General features: G+C 40.2%; 1 protein-coding gene across 6 annotated transcripts in view; it reads right to left on the bottom strand.

Annotated features, from left to right (window-relative positions):
• Positions 1-1,114: 1,114 nt before the first annotated feature.
• Positions 1,115-23,090, bottom strand: part of elavl4 (ELAV like neuron-specific RNA binding protein 4) — a 69,649-nt gene continuing 47,673 nt past the window's right edge. For 3 of the 6 annotated variants that reach the window (XM_072439297.1, XM_072439302.1, XM_072439300.1), the window contains exons 5-8: positions 21,858-22,012; positions 11,836-12,069; positions 8,558-8,596; positions 1,115-5,214 (exon numbers count right to left, since the gene is read on the bottom strand). In XM_072439297.1, the coding sequence (XP_072295398.1) occupies positions 4,887-5,214; positions 8,558-8,596; positions 11,836-12,069; positions 21,858-22,012 (756 nt within the window). In that variant the 3' untranslated portion in view covers positions 1,115-4,886. The remainder of the gene's footprint in view (positions 5,215-8,557; positions 8,597-11,835; positions 12,070-21,857; positions 22,013-23,090) is intronic. The other 3 variants (XM_072439299.1, XM_072439303.1, XM_072439301.1) reach the window with 3 other exon arrangements.

Raw genomic sequence — 23,090 nt, forward strand, 5'->3', positions numbered from 1 at the left:
GTCTCTGAGGAGCTGTAATGCTTTGCGGGTGTTACTGCAGAAAAATCACACGCTGTTTTTCAAAAACCACCTTGAAAAAAAGCCAGAGTGGAGATGGATATGGTTAATGCCTTACTGTGAAACATTCCAGCCAAAGCAGTTACATCTCCATTGGGGCAAGCATATGGACCAGAAAAGTGGCACAGTACATCTGAGTACTGGTGTTTTATTCAAGCGTTTTATTTGCAAATGTTTTTAAAAAAGCTTAGTGCTTTTTGCTTTGTGGTCTTTAATGATTCTGCATGAAGAAAATTGTTATCATACATTATTGGTGGAACAAAGTTGAACATTTATGGTGTGTTCTTTCAGTTTGTGCGTTGGAAGAATAAATTGAAGAGAGAGTGCAGCTCAGTAAATAACTCAAAATAAAAGCAGAGAAGTGCACAGGGTGTGACGCGTCAGGCCAGTGTCCAGCGCTGTTCTTCTCTTTATTATGAGGAAGGCGAAGCTTTCCTTCTGAAATGATACGTTTCTGAGTGTGTGCCTTGTGCTGGTATATGGCAGAGCTTCAGTCTACGTGGCAACGCAGCAGGAAGCCGACATTCACACCGAGCGTCGGGGTGTGATCAGCTCTCACCAGACCGTCGAAAAGCGGTTTATATAGAAAGTGAGAGGCACAATCATATGTTTGCACCTGGTGACACATTAGGTGTGAACACATTCAGTTTAACAACTCCTTCCACAGACCATATTTCATGTCCTCTGCATCTGACGACTTCTGTTTTACACCAAGTTATGAACACTTTAGCCCAACAACTTTAAAATTTAACTCAATACAGGAAACAATACATGATACGTCTCTCTTCATTATTTGCAACCTGAATCATTGTGTGACAAGCTGCCAACTGTGGCATTTGTCTTCTTCAATAATAATGATTTGTTAGTCTGTATAATGTATTTTTTTACTTAAGTATATTTGAGCAGGGGAGTCCACAGTCACTCACTTACGGTTGCAGTGCAAATAGTGATGCATAGATGTGGGATAACATTATGCCTCTGTCAGTGTGGATAACGTGAGTTTATTGGTTCAAAGTTGATGTCAGAGGGACTTTTAATTGAATACAAGAAACATCCAAGCTCTTAACACCTCATTTTATTGTCCCAACATTCAAAAGTACAAATAATTCAAACACAACAGTTTTATGAAAAAGAAAAAACAAACATTTACAGCAAGATTTTTATTTTTGTTTCCAGTTTCAGAAATGACCTAAACTAGCAAGGATAACATGAAGTCATTCATCGCAGTAATTGGATATAATAATAAGAAGAATAATAAATACTAAGAATAATAGCAATAATAATAATCATCATTGATAATTGTTAAGTAATAACATAAGCAGGAGATAGAGCGAGCTGTGGTCTCGAAGCCCGGCAACTTTTTTTAAATCTCTTTTTTGTTTTTAACGCTTTGTTTATAGATTTTTCAGATAGTAAACAAACACATCTCAGGAGGATAAACTCAAAACTGACAATAAGGATAAAGGAGCCGAGTTCCTCTGTTCACCTTCCCTCCTCCACTACAGGCTGCTTGTTCTTACTGGCACACTGCCACTATAAGGCGCTACAGGGAGATGTGAACCATAGGGGGCGGCCTAGAGTCAGGTGACACAGCCCCGAGGTCAGACGCCCAGAAACACACTCACACACGCGGAAGAGACGCACATATACACCGGTGTACAGTATATGTGATTGTATGGAGTACACAAACAGGCACGCACAAGAGGTCAGAGGTCATACAGTGGAGGAAACACCCACAACAAAGAACATTCTACTGGGGTCGTTGCATAATTCAGCTCCCGGCGATAGCAGGGGCGTGAAGGGGTCTGGTTTGGTGGTTTATGGATTCATATCTGGTACAGATGAGTCTATGGTTAAAGTGTCACATGACTGAGGTGTGACAGGTGAGTGTGGAAGTGTTCGAGATGCTCTGCACACCTCCTCATGTTTTCAAGTCTTAACAACAAACAAAAACTCCAATTCTGTATATTCACTTCTGGAACCCTTCCATTACCTACACCATTCAAAATATATAATATATATCATATTAGAGTATATAAAATATAGAATTGGTACAATTCTTTTTCATACCTTCTATATTTGAGCAGCAACTGTTGTAAAGAACAGTTGGTGTGCAATGGTACAATTTAAATATTTGTTGGTAGGCCATTTGAAAACATGATGACTACATTTTTCAAAAATATGCTTTGATCGACCTTAGTCCAGTGCAATGAATGACCCTCATATCACAATGGGCTTTTGCTCCTACAAAGTGTTCTATGGAGCTCAATGAAAAAGATAGAAAACTGAAAAAGAATGCTTTCAGACCCACATTTTTGCATAAGGTTTCATCACAAAGCGGTAGTAAGTGGAGGGAGGGTGTGGACGAAGTGGCTTTTTGAACTACACAAACTTATCACAGGTTATATTGAACCAGAACAACTGTATAACATTCTATTAAGACTAAACTTTATTGAAAAAAGATCTTAAGATATCATTTTAACAAGACAAGAAAAAAGCAATAGCAAATTGAACTAGTAACTAGGTTATGCATAGCGAGTAACTGTTTCTAATAATAAGGGAAGAGCGTCCCCCAACCCTCCAGACATTTTTTTCAGTTTTCTTGACTTTTAGATTTTTTATATGGTCATTTTGATATATTGGTACAAAGCACAAACGTACTAAAAGTTCTCTCTCAGTGCAGTGGACTACTGGAAGAGCCTCTCCACTAATCGCTTTGTTCTCTTTGCTCAGAAACGCCCCCCTCCCTGTACCAGAATACGCAATACACAGACAATGAACCAAATAAATACATAAATATACACACATAAATTAATTAAGTCATAAATAGAGAATAAATACAAATAAATAGAAAAATAAATATTTTTAATCCGAAATCAACAAGTACAGTTATAGTTGAAGCTTTTGTTTCTTTTGCCGCGGAAGTGAACTCAAAAGTTGATCCAAAACTTTTTTTCTCCACAAGCAACAATGACAACAATTGAACAGTTCCTCACAAGTTTTTCTAAGTAACTGAACCACCACTTCATAATAAGTTGTCATATGAAAAAGACAAGCTCAAAGGAAATAACAGTGACAACTTAGATAGTAGATATTGTAAAACAAAGGTAGACTATATATATTTATATATATCATCTATTTGTACACAGCAAAGAAAGACACAGTTGTCATAGATCCTTTAAGGAAACAAATATCTAGACTAACAGAACTAGCTAATCATCAAGAAGTTTAGACAAACGTTTCACGCTTAGCAACAAACCAAAAAGTCAGCAAGCCAAACAGAAAAACTCAAAGTATAGTTTAGTGATTCTACACGGCCCTGCGCAGTCATCTGGTTCTTAGCAAAGATATGGTCTCACCAGATTTGGGCCCACAATAAAATGAATACTCAACAAAGAACAGCAGCTCAATTCAATGCCAACATTGAAGTATTTTTTTCTTTAAACAACACATAGAACAACAAAGTTGGATATTTAAGATATGTGAATAATGTAGTATAGCACCTACCATTGATCGCTAAAAGGAAGTTTCTTCTCAAATGTAACTTTTAAACACAGAAACAAGAAAACAAATGTGCGAATAATATGCCTTACCAATGTGAAACATCCAAATGTATTTACTGAGAATCTCTATCGACTGATGACAAACAGGAAAACAAGTGAACAAAGTCTTCTTGCTTTGGGCTCTGGACTATAGGATGGTTAGGCCTCTCTCCCTTCCCTTTTGGGTGTCGCTGTTGAATAATTACGCACTAGTACATGAAAAATACCAAAATCACTTGCCTCTGGTTCACCTCCCCTTTTCACAAAACCTTCCGTCTAAAAAATCACTGCCATCTTAGATTCCCCAAAAAACGAACAGAGCGTTTATCCTATAAAGTACCACAGCAGAACGACAAGACAAGGTGGTGCCCCCCGCCCGCCCAGCCCCCCCATAGTTAGCCAGTCAAAATATTTTTCTCTTTTTTCAAATCCAGATTCTTGTAAAAATTCTTCAATATTATTCTTTTAATTAGTATTTATAAAAATAGATCTTATTTCTCTTTATTTTTATCTTTTTTCTAAACACGTATTTTTTTTCTCCAAGCAAAGAGATCTTCTCTTTGGCAACAGTGTTATATTCTTAAATTACTGAACGTGTCATCAGGAAAGCTAACCCATCCCCCCGCGCCCCATCTCCCTGAACCCGTGAGGAAAGACTATGTTTTGTTTGAGATACAAAACAAAGACATGTTATAAATTTTTTTCTACAATAGAGTAAGCGGGATGGCACTGTCCCGTCCTCGGTAAGGGGAAGTTTTAAAACACAATAAAAATGAGAGATGGTTCACTAATTTATAAAAGAGCCCCCTCCCGTTCACCGACAGGGAGGTCAGAGTACTAACGACAGTGGATCCGGAGTTACAAAAGAAAAACACATCCTGAATCAGGACAGAGAAAAGGTTTCAATCTAAAAAGGACATTCTCTTCTCTGAAATTAGGGAATGGGGGTTTGCTACTGTTTACACTGAAGAGAAAATCATCAAGAACAACCACAACGAACAGAATATACAACAAAGAGAAGCCTGCGTTATAACAGGAGCTTCCAAAAACTTATGAACATTTTCATCATTTTTGTAATACTTAGGCAACATTGGCTTATAGGTCCAAAGTTATAGTATAAGCCATAGAAGAGTTCAATTGGTTGATTTGTTGGTTGTGTTGTTCCTGTTGGAGTTTGCGGTTGGATGGCTGTTACAGTGTGGTCGTGGAAGGGCCTAAGGGAAGGGTGGAGGTCGAGGGGCAATTTTGACCCCGGGGCTTGGGGTCACTGCTCGCTCCGCTCAGAGTTCAGGACTTGTGTGTCTTGTTAGTCTTGAAGGAGACTTGCAAGACGCGGTCACCCAACCTGTAGCCGTTGAGACTGGCGATGGCCATGGCCGCCTCGTCGTAATTCGTCATGGTTACGAAGCCGAAACCTTTGCACTTGTTGGTGTTGAAGTCACGGATCACTTTGACATTGTTGACGGCGCCGAACGGGCCAAAGAGCTGCCACAGGACACTCTCGTCCGAGTCCGGGGACAGGTTGTAGACAAAGATGCACCAGCCGGTCCCCGTGTGGCCCGGGATGTTCATGCCCACCAGGCTGGTCATGCTGTCGATAGTGATGGGGGAGAACCTGGGGAACAGAGGACAATACGGGACATCAGACATGGAAGAGAAAGGTTACAACAATCCACACAGCAGCAACTTACTCAAAGTCCTACATCACAGAATAGAATATTTAAAGGTCTGTTATTAGATTATGTTTTTGGTGTCAGTCCCAAGCTCGGATAAATGGAGCCTATGTATTAGGAAAGTCATCAGGTGTAAAAAAGGTGGAGAGACTGCTCACGGCTCGGTTCCGGAAGTTAATTTTCAGTTAATTTTTCACGCAGACTTAAAAAAAACTAACTCACTAATTAAAACTTGAATGCTAGCTCGGGGCTAATCCGCTATGTGCTAACTAATAAGCATAATTGATAATTATATAAAAAAATCAGTCTCTCAAACTTTAGAAACAGCTAAGTTATTAAAACAAAGAATTTTAATTGTCAATTAGACTGAAAGCAACCGTGTCATGGACATTAGTTACCACAAAGCTGGTTAGCCTCCAACGTGCCTTCATACTCTTAATATTTGTTGTTCTAAAACACAAAAAATGAAGGGAAATTTAACATCCGGAACTACGGTGAGCTTTAATGAGGGCGTGACTATGTTTTGAGTAAGTAAAATATGACACATTGAATTAATCTACAATACAACGTAGATGTACTTAAATGAATCAAACCATCCTTCTTTCAGCCATATTCCACTTTGTTGATGTAGGACTGTACCTTCAGCTGCTTGCTCCTACAGCTTTGCCGACATCTCTAATGCTTTGCCTAAAGGCCTGATTTAAACTATTTGCATTTTGTAGTCCAAGCACAGACACAGATCTCCAAAGCAAATAATAAATGAGTTAGACGGCATGCACAGCTGTTTGCTCTGTGCATGTATGCTGGAGATGCAGCCCAGTGTATATGGGTCTATGTAAGCTCTCAAATCCTCCCTGATCCTCTCGCTCTTCAAAGGCCTCCTGTCGCGACTGACGACAATGTGCTGAGCTGTGTTTCTGCTTGAGGAGATGGAGACGGAACTTTTTCTCCTCTTTGCGTGTGTCCTTGAGTGACTCGTTTAGTGGCTAAATTGCAGGAAACTGATGAATTAAAGCAGTTGGTGGAATAAATTATCAAAGATCATGCACCATCCTGCTAAATCTGCTCTCATTCATTTCATAATCTGCCGCTTTTCTTCAGATGTGATTTTGGTCCTTAGTTGACTTCCTTTAATTGCTTTTTTGCTTAAAGCGGCAGACAAAAGTGGAAAATATCCCCCACTTTTGAATAAAAAGGTAAATGAGATTAAAAAAAAATTAAAACTCTTATGCCACATGTTTTCAACAACTATGAGCATTATTGGCCGTGTTTTGATTGAGTTTCCGCTTTGCTGCAGCTGCCTGGAAGAGTGCAGCTTTCTTAAGGGAAGGAGGTGGAGGGCACAGGGAACGAGCTAAATGGAAAATGGAAGCACTTTACAGCCCAGTGGCATTAAGGTACAAAGTGTATTCCTCCCACTCCTCGTGCAGTCTGAGGCTTGTTCTGTTTTCTGCTCGTGGCACAGATCAATAGCACTGCTCACTGCTCGGGCCCCCCACCAGCCCCTTTCCTCCAGCCACTATATATGGCCAGCAGTCACTACAACCTTCCTATGTGACTTTGGTAATGCACAGGCTGCTGCCGGCCTTTGTGTGGTACGAGGACTATTAGACAAGAACAGGCCACAGAACATTGGCTTCAAGGGCTTTCAATTTCAACATGTGTGGGGAGCCTTTAAGTATATATAATGAGCAGAGTAACAAGAAACTATTGTGTTTACTGTAACTCTAAATACAATGTTATGGAGGTATAATAAGCGCACATCTGGGGATATTTTCCAGGTCCACGTGGTTCAGTAAAATGTCTTGTTTTACCATCATTATGGTTGTCTGTGTAATGCTTCATTTGTCCAGGAGTGTTCCATTGTAGAAAAAGATTCATTTGTAGTCATCTGGACTATGTTTTTTTTTTTTTTAAACTATACGTTTCGACTCTCATCCAAGAGTCATTCTCAATCATTATTATTACAATCAAGATATTGTCTTTATCATATAGGAGTCTTTCTGGCCTCATCACATGCTCAGCTGTGTATGGCGGACCCTGCTGGGTTCCAGGATTGGTATGCAAGAGCAGAGAGTGGGGGGCATGCGAGTACGCAGGGGGCGGTTTGGAGGTTAGCAGCACTGTGAGGATGATTGTCTCTCAATGCGAGTGCGAGCAATGGGTAAATGCATGCGGCTGTATCCATCAGAGCGGGTCTGGACACTAACCAATGTTACGCACAGGACCAGAGGTTGCATAGCAACAGTGTGGCTGACCAGATAGCTATTCTTCCTTTCAAAACCCAACCATTTCCAGATATTTTTTGTTTCAGTCTATAATAAGCCAGGAAACCGGAGTAAGGTGATATACTATAAAAAAAACTCCAAACACAAATCAGATTGTGGAAGAAACTTGCAATGCAATGATGGCCAATGTTAAAGCTTATGACAAAATAGAATGATGTTCAGGGTGTTAAGAGGCTATTAACTGACACTTGTGCTTGTAATATGCGCTTTGACACAGTCAATATAAAGTATCTATCTGCAGAATGGCTGCTTGGGCTTATGTAACACCTATGGACGCCCAAAGCAAAATGAAACATGGAGGTGAGCGGAAGGAGCTGGAGCAGAGCAGTGCCGAGCAAAGCCGGAGCTGTCTGCAGAGAAACAGGTTCCTGTTTCCAGCAGGATTCAAGTTCATCCAGCCTTGTCAATGTCCCAGCCAAATGCCATGGTTTTGTTGCTACTACTGCCAACACATTTAAATTATGTTAGGTTAATTATTTTGAATTTGTCTCAAATAGCTGGTTACATAAATCACAAATGACAAACGTTAATCAAAATTACATTATATTATGATTAAATGCACCAGCAAATATGTCATGACATATTCAAAATTGGTTTTGCATAAAAAAAATATATGCCGATTGGTTAAATGTGACAAGGCAGGAGACCCTGAATCCAGTAAAATACACCTCAAAATAAGAACTACGACCAAGAACTAAAGTTGATCTATACACACAACAACACCACTAAAATCAAAACAAAGCAAATTCATCACCACTGAAAAGAAAGAGATTGTTTCTCTTTTTACACCTAAGATGAATCAGAAACTGCTGACGAGGCAAAACCAAACAAATCAAACAAACAGAAATACAATTGACCTTGAACAAACTGTCAAACGCAAAGAGACTGCAAAAATACAAGGCAACACAAACTAAATAATAACCACAACCAAAGAAAACAATATTGAAAAATCATTGAGCCAACATGGACATCTGGCATTGGGTGAAGTTTTAATTACCTCTTTACGCCATAGGCCATATTAAGCAAATTGTCCAGCCTGTAAAGAGAAGGAGGGTTCTGGGGTTAATGGTGGGCAGATGGTTCGAGTCACTCAATGGAACTAATGTTTAAGTCCTTTTAGGAACTACATGGTCTTCCTCGCTCAAGAGCAAACAAACAGCCATAACTGAAGAGCCCACCAGAAACGTGATGATCTTAAATGTCGTCGGTACTTTGTGGCCATGCACCACACGGTCACTATAGTCAAGTTTCCCCAGCTATTTAGCAATATTGCTGTGGCTCAATTATACAGTGTGAACATCATAAAGCAGCAGCACACTTGACTAGCAGTGCCTCGCTCGCTTGTTTGTTCTGGTGCTACTCTTAGTACCTCTAGTCAAACATTATGTCTGAACTGATGTTTCTATACAACTAATGCACACTATATTACTATACGCTCACCATTGATAGTGTGATAAACAATAGAAGGTTAATGGGAGACATTAGTCATTTTTTAACTCAATTAAGTGATTAACAAATTGAGAAAATCGGAGATGACGGCGATGAGGGAAATGCCCTTCGTCGGTGTTGTCAGTGGCTGATATTTGAATAATGGTGAGTGAGTAGGACACACGATGGGGACTGGCATGTTAATGAAGCGACCCGACTGAGCAGCTGAACTAAGTAGAACCTTTAGCAAGACATCATGAATTTAGATCGGAAGCAGGCAAATTTAGTGAAATGTCTTTCAAGCAACATTTCCTCTTTTAGCTAGACTGATATTGCTTGTTTTTAGAATAGTTTATGTGGGCAGTTTGAAAGATTGGCCTTCTCGTGCGGACGCAGTCGGCTCAGTGACTCAATGACCTTCATTACTCACGTGGGTCTGGCCTGTCTTATGTCTTATTAACTTCTCTGGCATAATGGACCAGGGCCACAGCTTACTGAGCCAACAGCTAGCTACTGACATGTCATTCATTTAGAGAATCCTACAGATTTAGAGGAGACTTAGAGGTTGACATTCTTGGTGGTGTTTGTTGTGTTTGAATGTTACCTTTAAAGGCGAATAGTAATTTTACTAATATTACTAATACTAGCATCCAAACTAGACACAATGTTTAACAAGTACTGATACTGGGGGAGGTTTTTTTGGGGTGAAATTAATTGATGTGAAAAAGTTGTGGTGCAAAATAATCAACATTGAAAATAATTTTGCCTTGTGAGTTGCCTAGTTTGCCTGTTTGTGGTTTTAGTATGGTTCCATGAACACGCAGGTCTAAACATTATGATTAGAGGGCTACTGGTGGTGTAATTAGTCCATGACAGCGGAAGGAGCAACAAGCAGCCGCTATGTAGGTAAATGAGTCAATTGGAAAGACTCAGGAGTACGCAGACATCTGCTGGCCGCCGGGCGCAGGGGCTACAACAAAACAACCTGCTGCTATGCTGGTCTCCCATCGGCTTCTCTCTCATGTTCCCGTGCACACTGATGCACGCTCAGCTGCCAGCTCTTCACACTGCCTCTCCAAGCTCCACACAAACAATAGGCCTTTTGTACTTTCACAGTGCATTATGTAGGAATGGTAGCTTTTGTCTTCTTTTTTGACAAAAAAATACTTCAATTAAAATTGCCCCTGCCCTGGATATAATAAGGCTAATTTGCTAATTAGTATCATTAGTTAACGACAGAGGATCGGAAACGAGTGGGTATCTAGGGCCTGGTGTATTATTGGTGTCGATTATGTTTTCTTCTTGGAGAGGGACCGTACAAGCACATTATACATTAATTAGTGTTACAGCAGGCCCACATGATGAAGTCACACAGGATGGGTGTAATTAGGACTTATTCTCTGTATTTGAATACTGATACTGATGACAAACCCTGCCCTATATTTGAGTGAAGATCTCAAACGTCATGAGTGTGCTCTACAATGTTGAATACATGCTTCAGGCCATTTTTTAGAAGGAGAAAGTGTGCATCACGCACTTTTGTGTCTTCCAAAAGTGATTCCAGGTTTAAGCAGGGCATCCTGGGAGCAGGGGAACACTGAGGAAGTGTCCTATGGATGTGCGCTGTGATGAGAAGCGACAGCGCTCCTGCAGAGCCTGTAAATTGGCTTGGCGTATCACAGACACACAGCCATGCAACATCGGTGTCACACCAGGGAGGCTGCTCCACAAGGAAAAATACTTTCTAAGCTTTGACTTTGATTGAGAGTAAACAGCATGATTGGCTTACTCTTCTTGAAGGAGAGGGAGAAAGGAACATGCACATCTCTGAGAGGGCAGTAAGTTGGCACATGAGCATGAGCACACTGTAAGTGGTGCCACAATCCTTTTATTTGTTAAATTGAAAGGTTTGTGTGGTTTATAATGCTATATGTATCTGTAACAACATCTAAAACACTTTTCAATAATGTACACAGTAAATATATAAATATATGTATATTTAAAAAAACAAATACAAATAACCACCTTCTTAAATGGTCAAATCCACACAATAATAATTATTGAACTTGAATTGCTAATTTGCAACTAAACAACAATACACTGTGGTTTTGCATGCTCTAAAGTACATATCATTTGTATTTTCTGAAACTTCATAAAAATAAAATTAGAAACAAAGCAATGTACTGCAACTTTTTTGTCAAGACATGGAGCTTGTTTGCTCAATATTATTTAGTAGACGTATAAATGCATGTTTTTGCTCAAGTCATCAGGCATGAAGCCACTATGAGCATGATGAAATGAAGTGAAATGTAACATAGTGAAGAACAGAACCCCACAGTCTCTTCTGAACACTTCCTGTTTCATGTGAGTGTGAGTCTGACACACACATGCACCAGGTGCAGCAAAACACCTGTTTTTCTGTAGGACATTCTACAACCTTTCAATGAGGACACAGTGCAGAGGGAAGTAACATAACACCTAATAAAAAGACAATTCCCAGTTCAAGAATATCTGTTCTGAAAAGAAATTCATTCATTTAGACGTATAAGATTATGTTATAACAAGTACAAATTGCTATTGTCAATACAATATTGACACATATAGTATCTATTACACCTGTTTCACATTGTTGCGTCATATTTTCTCTACAATCAGATAAACTTTGCTGTGTTTGTGGTTCAGGGACAGTGGCTTTTCTCTCAAACAACATAAGTCAATTGTAGTTTTACAAGGTTCAAAAACAAGTCTGATTTCCTCCTTAAAGGGCAGGAACACCTTCAGATATATCCTTTTCTTTTTTGGCCACAATATTTCGCTTCCATGTAGTGGTCTAAGCAGGACACTGACCTGAACCGCTGAGCCTGGTGGTGCAGGGGCCCCGGGTATCGGCGGTTTGGGGACTGGTAGAGCTGTGACAGAAGGGCCTGGCTGGTCTTCTGGCTGGGGTTGTTGGCGAACTTGACAGTGATGGGCTCAGCAGCTCCGGACGGCTTCTGTCCATTCAGACCCTTGATGGCCTCCTCCGCCTCTATCCTCTTGTCAAAGCGGATGAAGCCCACACCTCGGGAACCACCTGAGGGGCCAACACATCACAAACAAACAAGTTCCCTTTACTTTACAGGGTTGAATCACAACACAAAAGCAGACATTAAGAACACTGTGGAGTAACATAAAATGATTTAAAAATATCCATCAAATCAAGATACTTAAAATAGAACAAATTATTCACGTGTAAGGTTCTGATAAAAGTGAATGCTTGACTGAAATAGTATTCAATCTATTCTATTTCTATAGCAAAGTGTACAAACAAAGCTGCTTCCAAAGTGCTGCACATCGTGAAATAAAGTGAAATAGAAATTCGAGCATCTAGTTGGTCAATTGACTATAGCATCTAATATTTAACTCCCTTTTTACAGTCAATGTATTAGGCCATTATCAGGCTTTCTTTGCAGGCAATGAGGATGGAGAGCCACACACAAAGCCACAGCGCATCTACAGTAGACTTGAATGGCAGACCAGTCCATTCTCTTCATGCATGCTGAACAGTGACATTTGAGTGGTTTTCTTGGTCATATTTTTTGACTGCCACCTGAGAGGAGCATTTAAAGGCGCTCTTCCTGGGAGGTCTTTTATTGGAGTGAGTGCTCTGCATGTAGCTGACTGTATATGTGTGTGTGTGTGGTGTATGTGTGTATGTGGTATCTATTAATGGATGTGTTTTAATGAGGCTGCCTCGATAGCCCAGAGGATGCTCGCTCGGTGACAGCGGCACTCTGGTGAAGAGACTATTTACATAATACTGTGTGCACACAGGCATCTCTGTGACTGAAGAAAAGAAGCCACTGCGAGAAAAAAAAGGGGGAGTTTTGTGTGAGAATCATTCTGTGCAGTCTTCCTCGCACATAAAAAGCTTTCCTTATTGATATTCCGCATTTTTGTACATGCCAGGCCCCTCTCCAACTCATTTTTACTCCTCCTGCTGGCTTTTCTCATGATGCATACACTCCCTGAATTTTTATTTAGAAAGCACCTTGACCACCACTCACTGCTCTTTTGATGAGTGGCATCAGGAGTTTTAAATTCTGCCTAAGCACCAGCGTGAAGTAAGTCTTTGAAAGCAAATGATTCAGGAAAAAAAAAAAAAATGCTGGCATGCCAAAGCCAACAAGAATTTGGAAATATTCTGGTATAACATGGTTACGTATTGTGTTTTTTCCTATGTGGTGCGAAGAGGACTGCCTTACCTGCAGTGATTTGATTTATTTGATTGTTGTGTTTGTTAGAAGAATGAATTAATTATTTTCTATGGGATTTTTTAAAGGAAATATGAAGATATGTGTCTTGACTTAACAAAACCAAGGTATTAAGGTGATGGGCCCAACGGACTTTAGTCCTATGTTCAACAAAAAATACTTTCTAAATGTAAAAAGTTAAACATTACAAAAAGACCGATCTAAAATGATTATACTATAAGTAGTCTTCAGTCCCCATTGAGGCGCACACAGCAGAGCAGCAGCATGTGTCTGCGGCTGCTGGAGCTTCTCATTAACTGCTTTTCATAGTAAATGTCTCTGTTTTAGTCCCATTTTAACTTCTTGCTTTGCTTTTCCCATATCCCACCTCTTGCTTCGCCCCATGCCATCTCTGTTACTGTACATTCTAATTAGCTCCTCACGCTCAAAAAATCAAAACAATTCAACTGGGATCTGGGCAGCGCAGAGCAGCCAGTGCGGTTTCTGTGGCTTCCTTTATTTGCTACTGAAATTCATGCATGTGCAGTTATGGGGGGAAAACAAGGGTCAACTATGTCGGATTTATAGTGCACACTAATGTTTTTACCGCCAGTAGTCATCTTGCTAATTAGAGACGACTTCAACAGCCTTGGCGCTATTGTGCACTCCTCAAACTCGAGAGCCCTGCTAAAGGACACCTCAGCAGTAGGTTAAGGGTGAGTTCCTCCGTAGAGACGATACACAGGGGAGAGGAGAGGCTTGTATTCGTCCTTTAATCCACACACTGGCCTTGAGCGGCTCCTAAGCTGCATCTCTCTGGAGCGCCCCTGGTCGGGTGCTTGGCATACAGATGAAGGCTGGAGCATGCACATAAACGGTGACTTGGAAAGGCAGACTGTCAGAAATGAGGTGTGAAAGAGCAGTGGAGATGGCCGTGACCATAGTGCTCCTGAGTGAAAGGCATTTGAAAGGCGTATCAGTTTGGCAGTTCAGATCAGGCGCCCTTGGCTTTGTGAAGTCATAGAGTGAGTAGATAAGAGAGCTAAGGTGGCAGTTGATCCCGTCACCTCCACGATAAACAATGATCAGTTGCGCTGCAGGGGGAGTGGACACAACAAGAAGTTAGGCTTTTGACCCTTTATCCATGGCAAAGAAATGAAATGGATATTGTTTGGTGAAAAATAAAAAACAGCCATCATTCTGATTGATAAAAGATCATGTCATTAATGCAGAAATGTGGTAGGGTCAGAAAAGGGGTTGGGTTTGAATGAATTAAAATAACAAAATCTATGTCAAATGTAAAACTTCAACAATGGAAACGATAGTCGACTCTGTGCCTGTCATCCATCTGCAGCCACAAGTACATTCCACAGGTTTTCATCTGTCCAGGATTGACTGAAATAACATTGGACATTTATTAAATGGAAAGAGTAATTTTTGCACTGAATTTGAAAATGGACAAATTTGCCAGACACTGGGACAAATGGGACAAGTACAAAAGGGGACATGCCAGTTTGACTTTATTCAAGACTACTCTATGGAACTCAAAAGCCCAGTAGAAACAGATTTACTAGACAGCAGTTGCCTACATAGTGTGCGTGGAATGCTCTCCAGCGGTCTTCAATTATTAGTTAAATAAATTTTTTGATACATCATAAAAACAATGAATACATGGCACCTTTCCTAAACTGTTCCACGCTGCTAATTTATGCAAACAACCACATGCTGAAGAAAATAATGAAATCACCGTATGATGCCAATATCAGCCATATTAATGAAGTAGATCCTGACTAGAGCGCATTTTACACCTTCGATATGCAAACAAAAAATGATGCTACAATCTTCCGGTACATGACGCGCTGTCAGTCCAACTTAATGACCGTCCTCTGCTGCCGCCCCCAGGAGCCAGGGTTACTTATCAAGCGCCAGCCAGTATTATTGTACTTAGTAAGGTACAGCAATCTGTCTCCCTCACTTCGGTCCCTCGTCTCAGGCTCGCTAGCCCCTCCGCCTGTGCCTCTCCTCCACAGTAATCAACAGCGGGCTTATGTAACTCTCCCTACCTGTGCTTATCTCCGCCTAACACACACAGACAGGCACATTGGCTGCCTTACTAATAACATGGGGAGGGGGCAGGGTCTGAAGTGAGGGAAGGAGAGGAGTGGCGGAGTAAAGAAGGAAAGGACAAAGGGAGAGTGGAGGATGTTGGGAGGGAGGCTGATGAAAGCAAGCTAGGAGCTATTCTGGTGTGCCCCTGCCCTGAACAAAGTGCCGCTGTCTTTTGCACTAAAAGTCACTATCGTTTCCCCAAACAAAGAGTGAGAAGAAGTGGGCTAAGCAAGGTGAGGTGCTGACTACTGGCTATGATTTCATCTGGGGTTCACACCACACATCGGGAAGTACAGAATGTATACAGCAAAATAAGAGAATGAGTTAGATATATAAGATAAGCTGTTTCCTTGTGATACGCCCTGCCCTCTCAACCATATCTGAACTCAAGCCACAAGGCAACAGGAAAATCACAATGAAATGAAATAGCACAACACCCTTGTATCAGACATTTTTTCTCATGTGATAAATGCTGCATGAGTAAAGTGGTCCTCTGTGTGATTTGATTCTATTTTATTTTTCTACTGTTTTTATTTATCTCATTTATGTCATTGATTTTATAAGGCCTATTTCCATTTGTTTCATTTAATTATATTTTTTAACCTTAACCTTTTCAGTTAAATGTTTGTTTCATTTTACAATTATTGCTAGTATTATTGCTATATTTAATTCATTGAATTTATTTTAATCAGTTTTTATTCTGTTTTACTATTCTATTAATTTATTTGCTGGTTTAATTACTGTATTGACTGGTTGATTTTCTTTCATTATGTGCGGCACTTTAGAGACAGCTTTTGTTTGTAAAATGTGCTATAGAAATAAAGTTGGATTAGGTTATATTAATTTTAATATTTTATAAATTCTCTATCAAGATATGACGTAAGAACAAGATATATAGTTGTTTCCCAGCAATATCCATCATCAATTATTTTAAAAGTGCATTTGAACCTTCTTTTGGTTCTTTTGGTCGTTTCACTGCATATTTGTTCTTCCATTCTATTGTGCATACCTACTTTATCATCTCTTCCATGCAGCACAGTAACCAAGAGTTATTCACTTAAGTCTCCTGTGCTTTATGCATTTTGGAGGATCATTTATTGCTGCCAAATGTACAAGCTGACTCCACTCCCTTTCATATCACTGCAAAGGCAAAATGAAAACACTCTCTTTTTTGCCATTTCCTAATTAAAGAGACTTGAACAAAGCTGAAAAGAGCGATGTCCTTGTTTTAAGGAACATTAGTGTGCGTAGCTACATATGGCATTTGAAACAGCGATGAGAGGCGAGTGGAGGAGACTTTGAAGAGCGGTAGGAGCCCTGTGCTTTAGCCTCTGTCAGAGCCCAGATCCAACCATCTGTCTACGATATTTGTGTGTGGGTGCATGTTTGCATGTGCGTATCGTTAGCAACTAAAAGATTACAGCTATAGAAGCGGCTAGACAGGAGATGATAGCAAAAGCCAAGGCTGCGGTCACCTCTCCTCTAGTTTTACCTTGACCGTTCTTACAAATGAGATTCGCTATTGCTATGAAGGGGAGCGTTTATTATTCAAGCCAGCAGACGGAAGGAACTGTATGGAGAAAAAAAAGAGAACTCATTGGAGGAAAAAGTCAGTGTTGTTGAAATTCATGAGCTCACCGTGCTTATATTAATGATTTGGAGGAGCTAAAAATCGGGGCAGGAGTCATGCAGTGAATTGGGGAGTCTTGTATGTCTACCACAGTAAGCAGATTTGATATGGCTTTGATGTCTCCGTGCACCGAGTAAAGGTTTAAGGCACCAAATAGCTACATAACAAGGCAAGAGAGTGCTATGGCATGGGGGAGGAGAATAATTAAAAACTGTTCTTTGTTCTGTCTTTGGACAACATATTTTGATAGATGAAAATTATCTGGTTTGTGTTGTTTTTTAAAGTGTCAATAGTAGTTCTGATATTGAGAAATTGATTCTGATTTTGATACCACAATAACATAAAAACACTACAATAGGTTGTGATTTTCAACACATAATAATCATACCTTTTTATGTTACAATGTAGTCTAATTCTATTTCTGATAAAGCTCAAGATATTTGTATTTCCTGTTTATGTGATTAGTATCGATTAGTATCTGATTTTCAACCCTAATTACATTAACAGTAGAAATAGCAACACATCACAATATCATTAGCTTTGCGTGCACCTGAAAGTAATTAATCCAACGTGTTACTCTAGTCAACTACTTCCAGGATACATTTTGCAGCTGATCTGTGTGGTCAAAAATGGCCATTTGAGTATATTTCATTTTTCGATTAACTTCCATAACTACTTGCTATTCTACAGAAAGCTCTACAACTTGTAACTAGTGAAAATAAATCTTTCTGCCTAAATTGTTGAAATCCCTACAGTCTTCTGCACACACTGGGCCAAATGTGTGTTTAATCAGATACTTTTAAATTGAAAAGCTAGTGTGCACACATGAGATTAGTGGCTTACAGCTTCCCAGGGACCAGTCTTTTTACTCACACAGCCAATTTCTTACTTCTAAAAATACGGACAAAAACAGCTGGTTCCTTTGTGACGTCTTTTCTAAATGATCTGGCAAATGTGGAGTTAGAAGCTACGATGGTAATACACAATAGGGATGAGTAACGCTGTGTGGGGCTTTCATTCTTGTAGGACAGTAAAACAGGATCCAAATAATGTTTTTAGTCTTTCACAATATGAATCCTGACATTTCTCATCGTCAGTGAAGAAATAAAACCCACTGATATATATTTTTTTCCACATCAGCTGAATTTCAATATAATGCAACTCTTGACATCTCTATCCACAGTTATATGATACATTAAAGAGGTACCATGAGAACCTTCCCCGCTGTGTGCTGTGGTCCATCCCACAGAAGGGAAACGTTGCATCAGCCTTTTCACAGCAGCCGTCCTTACACTCACTGAGCTGCAATTAAGTTTCCACACAGCCCGACGCTGGCACCAGTCCAGAGAATGGAGCAGAGATATTTGCACGTATTGATCTCCTAACTATTGACCTTTGTTCAGAGACAGGAGTGGGAGGTAATAGCAGGAATAGTTGACTTCAATTCAAAGCACATTTGGGATATTATCTATTTAAACTAGATACTTACCTGGTGGAGGATTGAGAAGTCTTGGATATTGTGGCACATAGTAACACATAAATGAAGAAATGTAATAATAATGTCGTCTTTTTGTTGTGCTACATTCCATCTGAGTTCCCAAAGTGACTGACTGGATCACTTACAGATCAAAGTGGGACATAATGTTGAAATTCATGCTGTATTCATGTGGCCTTTGGGAACTTGGGAAAATATGTTTCCGGTCGCAAAGTCGCAAAAAAAACACTGATCAAAAACTGCTGCCCGACTTCCACACCCCGCCACCTGCTGAGATGGAGAAAATTCAGCATAGTGTAATAGTTGTGTAATTTAAAGTTTAGTCCTGTCCTTTTTACAACGCTGAGGCATTCGGCAAGTTAAACCAGAAAGTCTTTTCATCAAGCAGCTCAGAAAACGGACAAGACGTTTAAATGAATTGGTGCCAGACTCTTATTAAGAAGTTAGAATAATTGACAAATAAAAACTCTATTGAGTTTATCTACCATCTAAAGTGATAAAAAACTAAATAATTCATTCAGAGGGAATAGAGGAAAAAGACACAGAGTACAGACAATGGAGTGCGTCCTTTGTCAAGTTGAGTCTTCAGGACAATTTGGTCCTTTTGGGGGATTTTGGCTTGATTTATGCCAACAGATGAGTTTTTCTTGTCTTTTTGAGCACCAGAGTGACTGGAGAGAGCATGCTGTTAATGGGGAGGTCGTACACAACAGACTTGGCGTTCCCAATTTAGCCTAGTGGGATCTGGAGACAAGCTTTCCCATCTGCCATTGGTCACCCAACAACATCAATTACATCAGCAACTCTTTCCACATTGTGTGTATCATTTCCTTACTTTGTCTTGCTTCTGAATCAGAATGTTGTACTTCAATGAGTGAATAAATACATGGCGGTGCTAATGAGTCACTGATCTCGACAGATTTCTATGTCACACCAGCAGCTTGACTTCCATTATTTATGAACACTGTCTGAAGTAAAATAAGCCACTAATAAACAAAAGACAATTGGAACATTTTCTACTTTGCATTCTGCTATATCCAGGCCCTGAGTCCAGCAACAAATTTAATAGACATTGCATTTACACCTGAACTAAAATATTCCAGACATTATTATAGGGCCCATATACATTTCTTATGCGAAGAAGTTCACCACTGCTTACAACTATGGATAAATACAGGAAAATACAGACCATTCGTGACCACAAAAACCTCTTTACCTATTTACATCTAAAACTATAACTGAGGGAAAGTAATGCTGCTTGATATATTATATTCTACAACCAGTAACAGGTGTCACAATAGAGATACTGTATGTACTGGCAATAATTAAAAGAGTGGCACATATTGGACTATCCTTTACTATGAAATGTAATAAACATAACATATTACTTACAGGCATTAAAACATCATCCTGTCCAAATCAGACTAAGAATACATAAATGTAGATGAGACATTTGGTACATTTTCTTCCTTTAAGCAGCTATTTCCAGACAGTGACTGCAGCTTGGCGAGCGGCTGGACGGTGCAGCCGATTCCCTGGGCTCTGCATTACTTATTGAACCAGGGCTTTGTGGAGCACACAGCACAAATCTATCTCTGTCTCTCCGTGGGCCTCTGCTCTCTTCCCTTGTTCTGTACTTACACTTTTGCAATCACAGGAGAGTTTTAATTTTCAGCCCATTTCTCTTCTAATAGCGCTGAGCGTGTGGGGGTGTGTGTTGTGTGTGCGACGATACAGTTAGGAATATGAGACTCACAGACTGATCTCAGAGTCAGCCATATTTTTAATCACCACATATTCCAACATCTAATTAATCATTAACATTTCTCCTGCTGATCCTTAACCTCGGGGGTCCAGGGACACAAGCTCATCATCTCCTCCTCTCCCACATTATCCACATGTTAAGTATACTGTACATACTAGTGTGTTGTGCATAGACCACCACTTATGAAACACTTTCAATGTGCTATTATAACAGTGTAGATATAAGGGTAGTTACAAAATACACTTTGTTCGTTAGTATTCTTTCACACCCGGAAGAAGAGAATCCAGATAAGCGTTCTGGGTTAGAGAAATAACTTTACACGCAGTGAGAGATGCTGTGGCCACACTTGTGAGACCTGCCGTGCACATTGAATAATCCATTGTGAGTGGAGCTGCTGAATGCACCAGGGCTGTGGCTGGTGCGACCGGTGCAGCATGTGTTGTTATGTTTTATTCATTGCATGTGGCCAGAGCAGAAAGTGTGAGACGAGAGCAGCGTGTGTTTGTGCTGAGGACAGATGTGTTTTGGGTGGCCTTGCTGAGAGTTGGGTTTGCCATGTTGCTGGGTCAGGAGTCCCGCGGGTGGCCCTCCAATGGTGGTATATGACATATCTGTGAGTGCAAACTGGCTGGAGACATGCAAGCACAATGTGGATGAGTGCTGATGAGGGTAAAATCCTATATGTTCCAGTCTTGCCCTGTTCACTGGCCTTCTGCGCCTCCTCCCTCCACTCATTTGACTGCCTTCCCACGTCTGTGCTTATCGACGCCTCGGTTAGGCTTTCTCTTTGTTTTCCCTGCTCCTGCCACCTCGTTTCAGTGCCTTTGTCTCTTCTTCTCCTTGGCGCTTACACAGACACTATGCACCTCACTGCCAGCAGTCATTTACTCTGCTTAGGCAAATGAGCGTGCTTTACAGCAGGCATGTGCGTTTCTGCTTCATCAGAACACATTGCACATTGGAGCAGGTTGCAGCCTGGAGGCTCAGACACCAGCCTGAAATGGATCTAAGAGACGTGCACTGGGCTTTTTGAGCAGAACAATGGGCTGATGTGACTCAGCCTTGTGTTTGGATGAAGCGGAAGGTATAATTGTGCATGTACATTACACAGCTTGTGGTTCTTGTGTAATAATTGTTTTAGTACAGCACCACAGCTAGAGCTCTGGACTACAGCGGTCACCCAAGTCACTGAGCATTGGGAGTCCTCAATATGGCAACACATAACAATTATATATGGAGACATACGTAAACATAAAGCCACAATTATATGGAAAGTAATTTGTGTGCATCAAAGAAAGCAATTTACTCATGCCTCGTTTGAATAATAGAATGTCTAATTGGGAATTTACTCAGTCTTAAACTTAGCGAGCATGCATTGTAAGTTATGTTTTCACGTTACAACAAATGAAAGTGGAAGTTTGCAAATTAATATTCATGTGCAGCCACTTTTGGACTGGCAAACCGGCCAACACTGGAAATATTATAATAGTTTGAGCTTGTGTGCCCAGAAGTAGAATGAAAATGACTTTGGGCAAACAGGGGAACATATTAAGCCCTGATCTTCCAGAAATACATCACAAATACAGTACATGTCTTGTGTGTTTGTGTAGCTAGAGATGAGACGCTGCCCCATGGATACCTGTGACCTGGTCCACCAGGATGCGGGAGGTGATGATGCGTCCGTACTGAGAGAAGAGCTGCTCCAGCTCCTTCTGGGTCATGGTTTTAGGTAGGCCGCTCACATACAGGTTAGCATCACGGATAGAGGCTGAGCTGGGCCGTGCGTATGACACCTACAACACAGAATTACAGGCGTTTACTAAAGAAATAAAGCCTTTGTGTGTATTCCTTATTATTGTCCCTGAGGTCTATGTCTATAAGGTCTACACACTCATGTGTAGGTCAAAGCATTCAGCAGTTTGCCCTATTATCTCCTTAATCAACACTCCTCTGGGAATAATGTCATCAGGAAACAGCACAGAGTAATTTGTGTGAGACAGAACCACAGGTGAGTTAAAGAGGGACAGATGATGTAGTCAGAGTACTGGGATAAAAGGCATCAGCATCATGTCAAAACACATAACTCACTTTACAAACTTTTCATGCTCTGAATTATAAAACAGCTTTTAGAGGCAGCCTGCATTACTAATATAATGACAGGCATAGTGGTATGCTATGTAATGCTTTAGTTTGCATTTTGAACATGATTTTCATTGTTTCTATGTGTTACTATTAGAGGTAAGGCTTTGCTCTTGTTTTATTTCAACACACTGTACCACTAACATACATCCAATCAACGCCACGCATGTCAATTCCAGCCTTGTTCTCCATGGCAGTAATCACACAGGAAATGGCTGCTTATGCAAAACAGAAAAGACAGTTTCAGCCTGTGACATTGCTGAAGCTCTTTTATATAAAACTTTTACTCAACAAAAGTGTGTGACACTGGGTTTAAGTGTTGAGTAAATCCTGCTAGCCCACTCCTGCACACTGTAGTAGTATTACCTTTATACATTTTACTTTATATCTTTAAATGGTTATTAAAGTCATATATTTTAGGGGCAATGTAAGAATCATACTAAAATGTATGTGGACTACACAGAAAATGGGACCAAAGACAATTTGAGTTACTTTCATTTCAAGAACCTCTATGTCATAGACGTCAAAACGGGTTTTCGCTGCTTTGGCTATGTTCTATGACTTCTGAATATATAAAGGGGAGCCGGACATAACCTAGTAAAACCTTGGCAAAAGAAGAAAAGTAAAAAATGTAGGAAACAAATATAATGCAAGATTACATTTACATCTCAAGTGATTCAAACATTAAACATCAGATTGAATTGTTACTTAACCATATTCAGTTAAAAAAAA

The sequence above is a fragment of the Eucyclogobius newberryi genome, unplaced genomic scaffold, assembly GCF_026437365.1.
Source record: "Eucyclogobius newberryi isolate DKJ021-1_F unplaced genomic scaffold, fEucNew1.0.hap1 SCAF_9, whole genome shotgun sequence".
Lineage (NCBI taxonomy): Eukaryota > Metazoa > Chordata > Actinopteri > Gobiiformes > Gobiidae > Eucyclogobius > Eucyclogobius newberryi.